The sequence below is a fragment of the Charadrius vociferus genome, unplaced genomic scaffold (genome assembly GCF_000708025.1).
Source record: "Charadrius vociferus isolate BGI_N301 unplaced genomic scaffold, ASM70802v2 scaffold390, whole genome shotgun sequence".
Classification (NCBI taxonomy): Eukaryota; Metazoa; Chordata; class Aves; order Charadriiformes; family Charadriidae; genus Charadrius; species Charadrius vociferus.
In genome coordinates, this window is record NW_009646433.1 from 350,964 (window position 1) to 366,329 (window position 15,366).

Genomic DNA, 15,366 nt, shown 5'->3' on the forward strand with positions numbered 1-15,366 from the left:
CCTCAGCTCTTCCGTTGTTATATTTATAGGGTGTAAAACAAAGGCGTGGTTTTGTTGCTCTTTCCACAGTGTTTAAATTCATGAGGCTCAAACTGAGATATTTTGCAGCATATTCTGAAATACCTAACAGCATGAAGTAGCCAGTGTTAGCTGATGTATCTGTTTCTATTACGATCTTAAACTGTAATAAACCTGAAGCTACAATTCGCAAGGGTACTTGCTGCTATGCTGGATTTGAATTTATGGAATGAAAGTATCTCTGATAGCAAAAGTGTTAGCATTTATTGAATTGGTTTAAAATACAATAACGTGTTAACTGCAATACTGTATTAAATACAATAACATGGTGGTTTATGTCCAAAACACTCAGTATGTAGGACCGGTGAAAAGGGGTCTAACTCCGGCTGTGAAGATCTGCAAACAAAGTATTTCACTCTCCAATTGCTTTGGTTTGGATAGAAGATTTCAGTAGGGAGCACAAGCGTGTTTTGTTGAAATTTTATTAAAGTATTAAATATAGTTAATTATGCTGTTCCCACTAGGCACCTCTCTGTATGTTAAAGTTGATGTGCTAATGCTTAACAGCACGTCAGCGTGATGTGGGTGAAGGATGCTAGAGAGATCTCTAAGCTGAGGCCTGCTGAGCTTGCCATGGAGCTGTGGTAGCATGATTGGGCCAGCTAAGAGGCTGACTAATCATTTAAGCTAATCATCACAATAGCATGTTTTGATTAGTAAAATCAGTAATTTCTTTCCACGTGTATAGGTGGGTTTTTTTTCCCCACTTAGAATGGAAGATCCTTAAATCCTTAAAATGCTGTCTAAGGTAAAAGATATCTGATGTCCTTTGTGCATCGCTAATATGTTATTCAGTCTCAAGCCTGTTTTGTCTTATAAGAAAAGAAATATACAAAAGTACTCTTCATTTAATAATGCTTCCCGTTTCACAAAAACTTGCCCAAAAAATTGATAATCTGTTTACCTGTGATTCTGTACTGGATGGGTCTAATTTATTCATAATGTTATCTTTCTCTATAGACCTCAACTGCTACTGTTAATATAGTGGTGACGGATGTCAATGACAACGGACCAGTTTTTGATATGTTTCTACCTAAAAACCTGTCTGTACAGGAAGAGGAAGCCAATGCTTTTGTCGGTCAAGTAAGGGTAAGTTATTAACTGCGCAGAGTTAAATTGTTTATTTTATTACCAAAACTGTAGAGACTATTGGGAAAGAGCACAAAATAATTGTACCTTGAACAAACTCACATCAAAAAATGTCTTAGGTTGACATGCAAGCTGTCTTTTGTCAGTTTATGTTAACGAAGTCATCTTCTGGTTTTCAAAATACAGGATTTATTTTCTTCTCTATTCTTAATAGCTGAAAAGGCTTTTTCATTTAAAAATAGCCCATTAAAAAACTGTCTTTGAAGATACACCACCGTAAAAGCTTGCTTATAACAAATTTACAATGTTACAACATTATTGCCATGTTTTTATATTCTTACTGATTTCTTTTAAAACATTTTTTTTTAACACGCTGAACAAGGGACGGATCTGTATATAAAATTGTCATGCATATAGAAAATTTTAACGCCATTAAGGGGAAAACCAGTTAAACTGTTGACTGAAATAATTGATTACCTGTCATAAAAATAGATGTGCTTGGGGTATTGTTAATTTGAGTGATTTGAAGCTGTGTAAATTTTTACAACATATATGGGTCTTCTGGACTGCTGAATGAAGATTCAATCACTTGAAACATACTTTTTTTTTTTTTTTTTTTTTTTGCAAAGTCAGTTTTTCCTAACATGAGGTGAAAGAAGAAAGGATGAGTTGGGTTTTAGTGAACTAGTAGTTTAATATATTGGTTCGTATTTCCTTCAGTGATGAGTTAGCCCAAAGGTGGGATGCAGTACGAGCTGTAGGTAAAAGATGAATTTGGAAGCAGGGTTTTTTTAGGAGTTTAGGTGAAAAATCTGCCTTTCTTTACAGTAGCAAACTCTATCAATAGAAAAAGGGAGCTCCTTAACTGCTGTGTTAGCAGTACCTTCAAAAGAATAGGACATTTTGGGTGGCATGGGAACCGTACCGGGTAGCATATAACCATAATAACCATGTTTCTTTCCAAATTTGTATTATTAAGACATCCATCTGTGTTTCCTGTCTATCACCTTTCTTGGTAATTTTATGTGCTTTTGGAGTGAGCTTCAGCCGTTTTCTGGTATTTATAAGTTGAAAAAATGCTACGTTGGGATAGGTTTGTATTTCCTTCCGATTTCATTACTTATTGATGAAGTTTGATTTCCATCAGGTTATACTTTGCGTTTTGTGGGCTTCTTCAGTACAGTTTCATTTGCGCTTACACTGAAGTGGTTCTACATATGCCTATGCTCTGCTCGCTGGGTAACCTGGTAGCGTTGAAGGTGGGTACTGCTCTGGAGCTGTCCAAGCTCAGGTGTAATTTTCAAGGGAAATAACTTTTGTCAGCATTGATGAAGATTACAGTTTTCCTAAAGCTTAATTTGGTTACGCTAGCCTGAAATATCAGCCACGTCAAAGGCTGTTTTGAAGCCTGGGACATATAGAAATTAGGATCCCAGCAATTAAATCAGTTTCCATAAATTGCTAAGTTATTGCTTTGGGTTTTGTCATTGTGTTCATTTTATACCGTCATTTTTCATTTTGCATCCTAAAATGTACGGACATGATATTTCAAATCAGTACCGAATATCTTTAAAATCCATTTTGTGTTTTGCCGGGTGCCCTCAAGGTGCAATAATATTTTCAAACACTAGATTGGGTCTATTTTTAGCTTAGATGGAACTGTAAAATAAAACAAGTTATTGCATCAGAAGCTCTCTATCTTATAAATCAGTATAATTTCTAAATTGTGTTGAAATGAAAATGAAATTTAATGAAGCCTTGTGATAGCTTAATCCTAGTTGTGGAAGGACAAAACTGGTTATATCCTTTATCGTCACGTTTATCACCAGTCCTGATTCCCCATCTCTGGATGGAAAAAGCTTTCTCTTTACAGATACTGCATGTAGTTTCTACTGGTTCGTATTCACGAATGCAAATAGATAGTATAGAAAAGAGTGATTTGGGCATTTGGGGTTTTTTCCTGGCTTCAGTGAGATTACTGAAATAAGGATGATGAACATTTAGGTGTATCTATGCTGTTTGAGGATATTCTTGTTTAAAAAGTGAAATAGCTTTTGGGGTGTCATTGTGCTTCACAGTACATTAGAACCACAGTAGGTGTGAGAGAGGTTTCTGTGGGAATACATTTTGTATAGAAGCTGTAACGTGGTTAAAATATAAAGGCCCATTTTAGCAGAAAATAACCTCGTAAAAGAAGGTAGCCCTTATTGTGCCATCTGTTTTCACTACCAAGAATTAAGCCGCTGACTGGCTAGCCTGCTTTTCAGTGTGTCTTTTACTATATTCATTTCCAACAGAAACCTGATATCCACCAGAGTAAGCAGTGATATAGATGAATGAAAAAAAAAAAAAAAGAAATAATGAACAAACAACTTTTTGTGGAGTCCTTTTCCCTTTTGAATGTTGGCTTCGGGAAAAATATAGCAAGAGGTATTTATCGTAAGACCCAAGAAGATATGGGCCCTGCTGCTCTTTGGGGCAGAGGACCTGGTGATGAAGGGTATAGAAAAGGTGTCCAACTACTTCAGTGCCTTAGGTTTTTGTGCTGGTAAGGTTTGGTGTCAGGATCCTCAGCTGCCCGAGCCCAGTGACAGTCTGCGGGAGGAAAGCACTACCCACGGTAGAAGGTGATAAAGCTGTGGGCTGTTGAAAGAAATGGGCGCGAGCAATGATACAGATGCTGAAGGATTGACCAAACAACCTCCAGAGGTCCCTCCCAACCAAATTTATTTTGTTTCTGATCAGCTTACCATCTGCAGGTACTTTATAGTGAAATCCGTTACTTTATTCAGGCAAGATCCACCAAAATCAATTATTACATGATTTGATTATTAGCTATTATTACTAGTTTGGGTTTTGGGGTTTTTTTTTTGTTTGTTTGTATTTTTTTTACAATTGCCAGTTGACATGATAATAATTCTGGTAAGTCTGGAGGTATATTCTGTGATGTCAATAAGTAGAAAGGTAAAGCTGTAACAAATTTATCAGTACCTGTATTAAAATGTTAGAAACAGTCTAGATAACGTGTCAACAGCTGTTGAAATGTTTTCCCTATTCTTGACTTTCTGTATGGGCTTTATCTTTCTTTCCTCTCCTGAGACTGCAAAAATTCATGTCTCTTGTCCGCTCATCCATTGTAAACAAGTGATAAATCACATTCACACCATCCTTTTATTCCCCCTCCCCTAACACAGGTGTAAGGTTCGAAGCAATTTTGGGGTATAAAACAATTAGGTGAAACACTGCCGTGAGTAATTCCTGCCACAGACGAGATTTCTGTGCTCTACTTTGGTTGAAGTGGGAAAGTTGGACTTAAAAAGGGATTCCTATAAGGACTTAGGTAACGTTTGGGAATTTTTTTCCCAAGGAGTAGCAGAACAAGGGTGATGAAAGATTTTCTGTCAAAGGAGGGAGGGAGGGAAGGGGGGGCTTGTTCGGGGCAGGGAGGCAGTAGTCACGCTCTGAAGCGCGCTCACTCGGCGACTGCGATGGCTCTTTGTCTGCCACTGGAGTTCCCGAAGGCACGGGCATAGGAGTGCCGCCTGTGGGGATTTAAGGAGCGTACTGAAGATTAAAAGAACCAAAGCTAGAAAGGGTAAGGCTGAAAGTGTAGCGGATGTATTTCAAATCCCTTTTATTTTACACAGTGTTGTCTAAATTGGGGCAGTCGGAGGTGTATTGGATTCCCTGCTGTTCTTTCATGTCTGATCATGGGGATCCCCCAGCAAGACAGAGGGAGAATTGCTGAATGACGTTCTCTACAAAGGACCAACAGGAAATAAAAAGCTTCAGATGGGGGACTTGAAAATGAAATTCAGGCTCCTTATTGTCTATTGCAGTCTAAAACAGCTGAGGTCCTGCTGGAGATGGGGCACCTGAAGGATTTGCATTGTACAGTGTACTGTTTATCAACACCAGCTGCATAGGAGGTAAAGAAGTGGAGTGAAATTTAGGTGGGGATCAATATCTCGACTGCAAAATCTGCAAAAGGTTCGCATTTTTGTTTAGCGGAAGGCGGTCCCAAGGAGTTTGTTACAGACTTTAAAAATGCAGTCTGTGGTTAAATAAGAAGCTCTTGACCTGATGGGGCCCAGGAGAGGAAACAAATCGCTCGACTGAGGTTGCTATTCATCTGTTCTTATATTTGCCCAGATTCTTTTACACACACGCATTGTTTGTTTATTGTAGGCATATTTTTGTGTCACAAATCAGGGCTGTTTGAAATCTCCACCGTGAACATGTTGGTGTCAAGGGCAGATAAGGACATGAAAGGAAATGAGAAGGAAAATACAGATAATTACACGGTAGTGGACAAACCAAGCCCTAATCAGATGTTCCAGGGTCACCGGCCCTTAGATCTTCCCTAAAATGGAGACAGTATAAATAAGCTCCAACAATGAAAACGGTTTGCAAACAGTGTGTATGATACCTTTGTCACCTGCTTCTTTTTTTACATGAGACAAAGAAATGCTTAAAGGAAGTAAGTTGCTCTTTATGATGAAGCCTATTGGAAAAGTGAGCTTTGGAGAACTTTCTTAGATTGTGCTGTACAATGGAAATATTTTCCTTTTCTATTTACGTAATAAATGTAAATTCCTGCCTGTGGTATAAATCCAATAGCATCTGTCCACTATAGAACAAAGCAAGGCAAAACTGTAAGATGGGTGTATGGCACCAGTCTCCCGATTCTAGAGATTTTCTTTTAATGGTATAGAAGTGTGTTAAATTTTTTGTGTAAAGAAACAAACTCTCACTTTTGAATGCTAATGAAATTTAATTATGATGCCAGTTTCCAAACGGGGCTTTCTGTCTGTGAACGTCAGTGAATTTTTACAAGCTTCTATTTTCATTGAAATTCCTAAGGTGGTAAACCCTGCAAGTCTCATGATTTAAAGCGCAGTTTAAATTTCACAGATGTCATTAAGGCTCATTGTGTTGGACGAAATGACCTCTGGCCATCCCTTACAACTACATGATTCTTTGTTTTTGTATACAGGAAAACTGCTTCAAATGCTGATGAGGTATTACACAAAAAGATTTTGTTGTTAAATTTTAGAAAAGAATCTCGCTTTACCTAAATCACCATTGGCACGTTTTCTGCCTGGAGACTCATAGAACAGGGGATGATTTCCCACAACCTGCGCTGTAGCTTACACCTTACCTGTATTTAAAACACCACCTTCTGAAATTAAATCCTCACATCTCCTGTACAACTTGTAGGAAAATTCCTACAACTTGTAGGAAAATTAGAGGTGGAGGAAAAAGGACATGACCAGAAAAAAAAGGGAGATTTATTGGCAGGAGAGGACAGTCTATAAGGGAAAGGAACTAAGCCTTCGGGGAAGAGTAAATCTTAAATACCCAGAGGGAGTCCGTGACTGCTGCTCACTGCATAATGCATTACTTAACAACATATTTTGAATTCATCTGAGATATGTAAAACAATATGAGCAGCTAGGATTTTTGAATCCATAAAAAATTAATCAGAATTTAAACTTGGGGAATCGTAACATGGTAGAAGGACCGCAACCAGAGGAAACTCAGGCTTTTGACTGGTCTGCAGTGTGTGCATCTGTATCCTTAGTGTGTCTGTTGCCGTTTAGTGTAGAACTACCGCTGTATCTGTGTGTGTAGGAATGAGGTGCGACTTACCAGTGCAGAATAGCTATTAAACTTATTACTGAGCTTCTCTTTGTGCTCATTTCTGTAACTTCTGGGGAGTTTCTTATAAGCGACTGGATCATCACAAGGTCGTTTCGATAGGACCTCTGTGGTTTTGTTTCCTTGCATGCTTATTAAGTTGCCTATGTGGTAGGTTAGAGAGGTCCTCAGTAAAGTTTTCTGCGCCGTCTCCCTTAAGATCCTTATCTAGAGATGCTGATGACATGAAAACTTTCATAGTTCCGTGTCAGACAAGTCGTGCGGAGGAGCGAGTATTTCCAGTAGGGCATGGATGTGCTGAAGTCCTGTTGCAAGAGCTTTTATTCTTGCTTCTTGCCGAGCCCGTATGGGTTTTGTTAGCCCCTGATTACCTGATCAGGGTGGAAGAATTGTAGCTCCCCTGAATCACTGCATCCACAGAGTCTGCCTTTAATCTTTCGCCTGTGCATGATAGGGCGTGCTCGTGGCAGCTTGGCTGGACGCTGGTTAAAGTGGTGTACGGAAGAGAAGCTGGGATTTGCTTTTGGTTTAAGCTAAATGGTGTGCTCTGTGCTTTCCTCAAAACGGTAAGTCCTGGGGAGCATCTCCTTTCTGACCTGGAAGGGGATATGCAAGAAGGATGAGAAATGCAGAAAATTGTAGCCTCTGGGAATAGTCTTCACGTAGTTTAAAGTCTTGAGCTTATTTCAAAGTCTTATTTTAAATTAATTTTATCTTTCTTTCCCCTTATAGTTGCTCAGATTTTATAATTAGCTGTCACAATAATTATTAAAGGCTGCATCTCTACTTAGACGGTGAGAAGTAAGGAAAGGACAGCCGTTGCTGAACTCAGTGTCGTCATCCCACGTGCTTCTAATTGGATTTTCACCTGTTTGTTAACAAGCAAATTCCTTCAGCCCCTTAATGTCACGATTTCAAGTCCAAACCTGTGGCATGAGAAGGACTAGATGTGCTTGTAGATTTGTGCAATTTTTTTCCATCTTACCAGCAGTGCAAGGCGGGATTAGCTTCTTTCTGCTGCCACCCCGAAGGGGTTGTATAATTCCTGGAGGGCATTTCTCAGCATGTGGCTGCAGCCACACTCCCTCTGCTTTACAGCGGTTCCTTGAACTTAGGTGAGCTTAAGACACAGATCAAATGGCTTTAAAAAGCCACTTGCCACCCATAACGTGGTAAATGGGGTGACTTTTTAAACTAAATGGGTTTCCAAAGCTGTGCTCTTGTCTTTCCTGTTTCCTATGTTATATTTGTGCATTAATTTACATCTGTCTTGCAAGTAATAAGATTTGTGCTTTAATGCGGTGGAAATGCTGATACCTGTTATCAGAGAAACAGTTCAACCGTTTTCAGGTTCACGGCAGTTGTCATTCAGAGTCCAGGGGTTTTTCTATGAAAGGAATTCTTGGTTTTGTCTGCCTGACACCTCGCATCCCAGCGTGTTTTTAAGCCCTTTCATCTATTTCAGCCTGGTGCCATACTAAATCTTCTGAATGAGTGGTTTCATGTCTCTAATACATGCCTATTTAGTATTTTGATGGCTGATTCCATTTGTTTAGATTTGGCTGTTCAGATTTCTGTCACAAGGATAAGAAATTATGGTTTTCCTGAGCTTACAAATTAGAGTGGTTTAGATTGGGTTTGCTAACTTCTGACTGCAGTCTCTCATTATAGATGTCCTTCTGTGACTTGAGCGATTGACTAGATTAGTGATCCCTTTCTTGAAGACTGCCTGGTAGAGGGAGAAGTTGGTGAGTTTTCTTGTGATACGTCAGGTGTCTAACTTTTTTCTAATACTCAGACCTCGTCACCTCAATATCTGTAATTGATATAAGAAAACTGATTTCCTTTAAGTATTACTCTGTGAACAAGAGAAGAAAACAGAACACAACTGAGCACGTTCTAAGAGTCTGCCTGGTGAGATAAGTAGTTTCAAGTCCAAATGTTGGCTGTTACGTTCCAGCTTGAATTCTAATTCTGATGTTCTCTAGTAAGGTGGGCTGGGAGTTAGGGAGAGCTGGCAGTCTAGCGAAATGACAAAAAAAACCCTTTAAAATGGATTAGCGTATCAGAGAAATGTTTGGGAGCCCAGCTAAACATGATGATTTTAAACAATATAAATATATTTCATCTGTGATTTAGAAAGCTTTGGGGTTTATTTTTGCTAGTATGTATATTCATTGGTTTAATCTCTGAATTGCTTGATCATATCATTGCCAAGGCACATACTCATCATAAAAGCAAAATTTCTAATCATCTCTTTCAAGTAAAAACAGGCAGTGCAAGTCTCTCAATTTAGGATCTGGTTGCGTGCCAGACTAAAGAAAGCTTGTCTGTTTTTAAGTGTTACAAGGTGATTAACTTTTGTAGGAGGTTCACCAGTCCATTGAATCATGTTTTTGCAGCCACGAGCTTTCCAGTTTTCATTTATTTTAATTTATATGTGCTGGTAGCATTTAACTGTTCTTACTGTGTAGTTTTATTTAGAGTCACATTTAATTGGTTTCTCAACTAACCCTCCAGATGCACTGGAATTAGTATTGACTATGAAAGTAATTATCAAAGGTTTTGTCATCCTGTAAAATGGCTAAAATATGTCAGTATTTGAAAATTTACCATGCGCTACCTTTACCCTAGCAAATTACTGGAAGTGTAGTTATGAGAAAAACGATAAGCTGCTATGGCTTGTAGTTCAATGAGACCCTTCTGCTTTTGAGAAGTTGCTGGAGGATATACAGAGAACCTGTAGCGTTTTTCAAAAGCATGTGTGTAGAGGGCATTAGTTTGTCCTCTTAAAGCAGTAGGAGTTCCTTGAAATGTCAAGATAGCCAAAATTTGAGGGTGTTACCTCTGAGTTTCATTTTTGCCTCTCCGGTTTTTTCAGACCACCTACACCCGATTGAACTGCTCCGGCCAGTGATAGATTGCTGAAATTGCCCCCTGATACTGCAGTGTCCGGTTTTATTATATATTCTTTACATCATCTTTCTTCATCAAGTCTTTTTTTCTTTTTTTTTTTTTTGCAAGTCAAAAATTCAGAACATTTAAGATTTATCACACATTGTAACTGAGCCTCTGTCTCTTCTTGCAGTGTAACATTAAGTTTTGTTTTTAAATTATATAGCAGAATCAAGTAAGTTAAAAGGCCTTCTGTATACTTTTGGTTGAGCATGAACACAGAATAAAAGCTTTATATCATTTCTTATCTGAAACTCGTACAAAACTTGCAGTCCTCCAATCCTGCAAGCCTGTAAAAGTTTTGGGTTTTTTCTTTATATGACTAATGTAATTTATATGTCAGTTTTATAGGAAGTTCTGCAGAAGTTAACTCTTGTAGGTTTTGAGGCTGCAAGGGAGTATTGCAACTATCTGTAATGGGCATACAGATATGTTTAGTAGCACAATTTATTAATCTCACTGCGTGAAATGAGAAAAGTGTGTGCGAAACTACTGAAACACTGTGAGGACAAAAATATTTCCTTGTTTCCTTACTTCTTTTGACATTATTTTGAGTCCAGCTGACAGAAATGCTTCAAAACTGTTGGTTCCTTCTAATATTTTCTTTTGCTTAAACCACGTAATGAATGAAATAAGGAAATGAAAGACTGTGTGAAAGCGGGCAAAAAGAAATGAAAGAGAGGAAGAGCTTTTCTGAAATATAGAGCAGAAGAAAAATTCCAAACTTTTATGGATGACTGATTTACCCTTCTTAAAATATTTTTACATAGACGCCAAGAGGTCGGAAACATTTCAAATATTTGTGGCCTCTTACTGCATCTGGGAGATGTTAATTTCATCCTATGTGCACAACCACTAATCTCCCTGAAAAACAAGTACAAAATCCAATTTAGCACTTCCACCCACACTGGATTTGCTATTTGACACAGTGGAGGGGCCTGGGAATCTTTTAAACACACGATAATAAAAAATTAAATCCATAATAATAAACCTATTAAACCCATATAATAGAAAAATCACATTATCATCCACGAAAACAATAACCCAGCTCCCACCAACAGCATCCTTTGTATCCGCGAGCATAATTTCCATCCCTCCCTCAGGCTGTGGTGTTTGCTGGAATACCAGAGAGGCTGTCGGAGATCAGGAGCTTTTGTTGGGGTGGATATGGGTCGTGGGGAACTTCTGTCCCTGAGGAAGACCTGAAGGAAAATTTAACGTGGAGGAAGAGTGGTCCCGAAGAAGCGTTAATGAGGAGATGATACCTGTCATGTTTGCCTCTGCTTTATAGCCAAGTATGAACAACAACACACTGCCTTAGCTTGCTGGTTTCCAGCTCCAGCAGTCCGAGCATAAACCCGCAATTAACCTGCCTAAATCCTGTTGTTACCCGTTGTGAGCAAGAGTTGTGGATATTAGTAGGAGGTTTCTTTTGAAAAGAATGATAATGATATAATTAATATTGTTGACATTTAAGCGCTTGTCATTATATTTCAGAGTTAATGATCCTTCACGAGATGTTTTGGTAATTCAGATCTCCCAGAATTGTATTTTCGAGCTGTTTGAGACGGAGGAAGATAATTTGTTACTCTGGAACACTGTTGGTTTATATTCATGAGGGTTTCTTAGTAGTGTTGAAGCATAGTTGGTAATGCAAATTTAAACTTATCACAACAAATAAAGGCTATTGCCTTGTCGATTATGGTATCTCCAGTAAATGTGGGGTGTATTTTTCAGGAAATAAAGTAAGGATTAATTTATATTCCTAGGTTTCCAGGTTTGTTTTGTCGTGTAGTATTTCATAAGTTAGCCCTGTGAGAGGTGGAGATGAGAGCAGTCATGTAGATCTGAGGAGTTACTAGAATAACAGCAGTAGTTACTAGAGACTCTTCAGAGGAACATGCTTTTCCTAATTCTGAATAAACGTAATGAGATGGGAGAAACGTGTGTCTCATCTTTCTGCATCTCCTGCAGCATTGGCAAGAGCAGCCAGCCAGCAAGGGATTGTTTTGTTTCTTTTCATTTTTTGAGTCTAATTTATACTTCTGCAGATGCTCTCAGTTTAAAGAAAATAAATTACCTGAGGTCTATGTAAAGCAGCCTCCTCTGTCCCAACGAAATCCCTTTTGGTTTGGCCACATTGAGTTCAGTGAATTTATGAGCGCTTCAGTTGTGTGACAGTGGTGTAGGAAATTTGCCTAATGGGCTGCTTGAACCAGTTTCAGTAAGAACAGAGGAAAAGCTCTGAGCGTGCAGAGGCATGGTTCCGAATTTTTCTTTTTCCAAGAGTAACCAAATCAGCTTAGTTTCCTATCCAAATTTAGCAAGCGTCTTGCAGGTGATGCAACACCAGAATGCGTTGGCGAATTTTGGGGTAATACGATGGGTGGGAACTCAGGAGTTGCAGTAGTTCTCGTGTGATGGCCGGGGGTGCCGCAGGCTCCTTCGCTCGCTTGCTTATCTACCCAGCTCTGCCTCTGCTTGAGCTGATGCTTTCCTTCCCTTTGACAACTGTGGGGACGAGGGGAAGGAGGACTTGGGTTAGGGCTGGATGCGACAAAAAAATCTTCTAGCAGGAAAACAGGGCAGAAATGAGTAGGTTCTTTCTTCAGTTGCCTGGTCTTGACATCCGTCTGTGGCAGGGGAAGAGTGAGTGATGGTCTTTGGAAATGTGGATTATCACTTGCGCTGCCCTCAACTTTGACAGCTCTGGCTTATCGTAGTGGGGAAAAATGTGTTCTGCGCATATCCTACACGTAGGCACAAGATCAGATGTGTAGGGATTTGAGGCTAGGGTGAGACTCAATGGGGAGTAGAAGGAAATCTGGCTGATTTTGTGCTCAATGATCTTTTTTACTCCTACTCCTTACCTAATAGAAGAAATTAGTAAGAACGTTGGTGTAGCCCATAGAAAAATAATATCTGCGATTTGGATTTCATTGTTATACCTGAAAACAGACAAGGGAACTGGTGGCTGGAGAGACCCCAGAGCTGACATCCTTTCATACCGCTTAGCAGATAAATTTTTGGAACAATCAGAGAAAACACTGACTAGAAATGTCAGGAACAGATGGCGAAGTCAAAACGTCAGGGAGAGGTTCTTGATCTGAATTTGTAGTGTTCTGTAGCTCAGCTTGTGGAGCTTAGTCCTTTAAACGGGTACTTGGTGTCTGTTTGTGGAAAGGCTGGCACGGCCAGGTTTGCCCCCGAAGCCTGGAGTCATACCTGTGATGTCTCTGTGCTCAGACGGAGCCCGGAATGTCATAGTCCCAGCACCACCAAACCTGGTCAGAACTGAAACACGGCTGAGACTTGCTGCGGTCCGAGATTGCTGTGGGTTGACTGGCGGGCTGGGGGCGCGTGGCTCAGAGGTTAGTCGGGGAGCAGATAAACTCCAGGGAACCGAACGAAGGGGTGCGATGAGAGGACATGCACACCCCAGCCAGCTCTCCTCTCCTCCTTGGAGTGCTCAGCTGGTTATGCAGATGGTGTACCTCCGTGCAGCTCTTGTAGTTGGATATTTTTTCATCCTTACTCATATCCAGAAGGTGGTCATCTGCAAGTCTTCCCCTCCATGTAGTGCTGTGTGGTAGAGATGACAGAAGCAGTGCGTGCAGCGTTGTCTTGCAGATCCTCTCAGCCATTAGTGGTGCTGGAGGAAATTCTCACCGCCTCCAGTGTTTGAGATGCAATCACGCTATTGTCCCTTCTTACGATCTTTTCCATTACTTTTGAAATTTCCCTCATTTTGCTGTTTCCCTCTTCTTGTTGTTTTTTTTTTTCCCCTGTTTGTTTGTTCTCAGTTTCTATGGTATCTGTCTCCCCTGTGGCCTTTGAGGGCTGTGTTGCCTATAGCAATCACATCTGCAGTTTCTGCTGCCTCTACGAAGCCCAAATTTCTTGTATGAGCAACATCTGCAAGACTGTGAAGAGCTTTTTGTCTGTAAATAGATCTGTAGCTCTTTTTAGGATCTGCTATCATCTGGTGGCCCTTTACCAACTAAAGCTCCAAGACTCTTACCGTGCTTTTTATGTGCGAATCAGTGAGGATGAGTTGTGGTTGAAAACCTTGCGTGGCACATTGGGTGTAAGAATGCGCTCTTGCCTCTTTTAGTCCTGCCATAGTCTCCTTGACTTTGTCTTTGGGACTTTCCTTGGGACTCGGGTAATGTAGAAATGAAGTGTTTGCTTGCTTCTCTCCACCTCGGGGAACTGTATACCCGGGTAACTCAGCTCAGCGTTGGTAATGAGAAAATCATTGTAAATTTATTGGGATGATGCTGGCTTCTGTTTTAAGGGTAGTGATAATTTCAAGCAGGGCTGATTTTTGAAGCAGGACTTTCTGAAAGCCCAGCTCCTCGTTGTGCAGACCTCCTCCTCCCTTACCTTCTGGTCAAGGCTTGTTCTATGTGCGTGCCACCTTATACCTGTCGGAGACAGAGCGTGGGGATGAAATTGGGATGACTTGAAGTCATCTGTTTTGATACAAAGCAATAGCTGCAAACAGGAATAGATAGTAACTATGCCACCAGCGAGTCCTTCGAGGACTTCTCCATGGAGCTGCTGTCCACAGGCTCCGAGAGGTGCTGTGAAATTATTTCCATGTGGAAAGACTTAATTTTGTATACCCTTGAGATAGGATTCTTTTAGAAAACAGATGAACGCTTTTTCTTTCATATCCATGACGAGTACATTATCTCTTTTCAAGTTTATAGGGATAAAATATCAATTAATGAAGATCTTAATGAAGATGTTTTCACAGTACAATCCGTATTGATCCTTTAAAAACATGCGCTTCAATTTTAAACGTAGGTATGTGTGCAGGGGGTGCCCGTGCCCGGGGCTGGCAGTGGGGTGAGGGGTCTCTGTGGGGAGAGGTCACACACAGCTGGTTCCAGCTGGCTCCAGTGGCCCCACAGGGCACAGCTCAGCCCCTCAGCGACGCCAGTGGTACCTCTGGGAAATGGAGTTAAGAAAGGGCAAAACTCCTCCCGACAGTGAGGAACAGCCCTGAAGGGGAAGAGGAGCTTCAGGCGGTGGAGCAGACACCCCTGCAGCCTCTGGGGAGGCCATGGTCAGACAGGGAAAGGCTCTTATGGGATAGAAAAGCCCCTCTGCTCTGCCGTAGGGGTATCTGGGCCTGAGCAACGCGATGGCGGCTTTGTAAATAGGCAATAGTTGTTTCTGGTGTAAGGCCACAGATAGAGCAGGGGGTTTTAACCTGATTGTTTTAACCTAATAGATAATCAGAGAATCCATACGGTAGAAATTTTAGTGGACAAAGTGCATCAAACTTTTGTTTTCAGAACTTGACGGTTCATTTAGAACATCCATCTGAAATTTGACTTTGCCCTGTGCTGTGGAAGCACAGGGCTGAGATCGGTAAAAATGTAGAGCTAATGCTTGTCTTCACGTGTCTTTGGTTGACTTCTGACCAGTGTTATGGTGGTGCTATAACAACTAGTTTAACTGGATTTACTAATGAAGATTTGCCTGCTGCTCCGCATGGGAACAAATCAGTCCTGCAGAATGTGGAAAAGATGTTAATGCCCAAGGATGTACACAAATGAGTTCGCAACATAC

At 40.4% G+C, this 15,366-nt stretch overlaps 1 protein-coding gene across 2 annotated transcripts in view; it reads left to right on the top strand.

The window, feature by feature from the left end:
- PCDH15 (protocadherin-related 15) overlaps window positions 1-15,366 on the top strand; it is a 371,643-nt gene that overhangs the window by 227,483 nt on the left and 128,794 nt on the right. For both annotated transcript variants that reach the window (XM_009881484.1, XM_009881476.1), the window contains one exon: window positions 1,039-1,167. In XM_009881484.1, coding sequence (XP_009879786.1) covers window positions 1,039-1,167 — 129 coding nt within the window. The remainder of the gene's footprint in view (window positions 1-1,038; window positions 1,168-15,366) is intronic.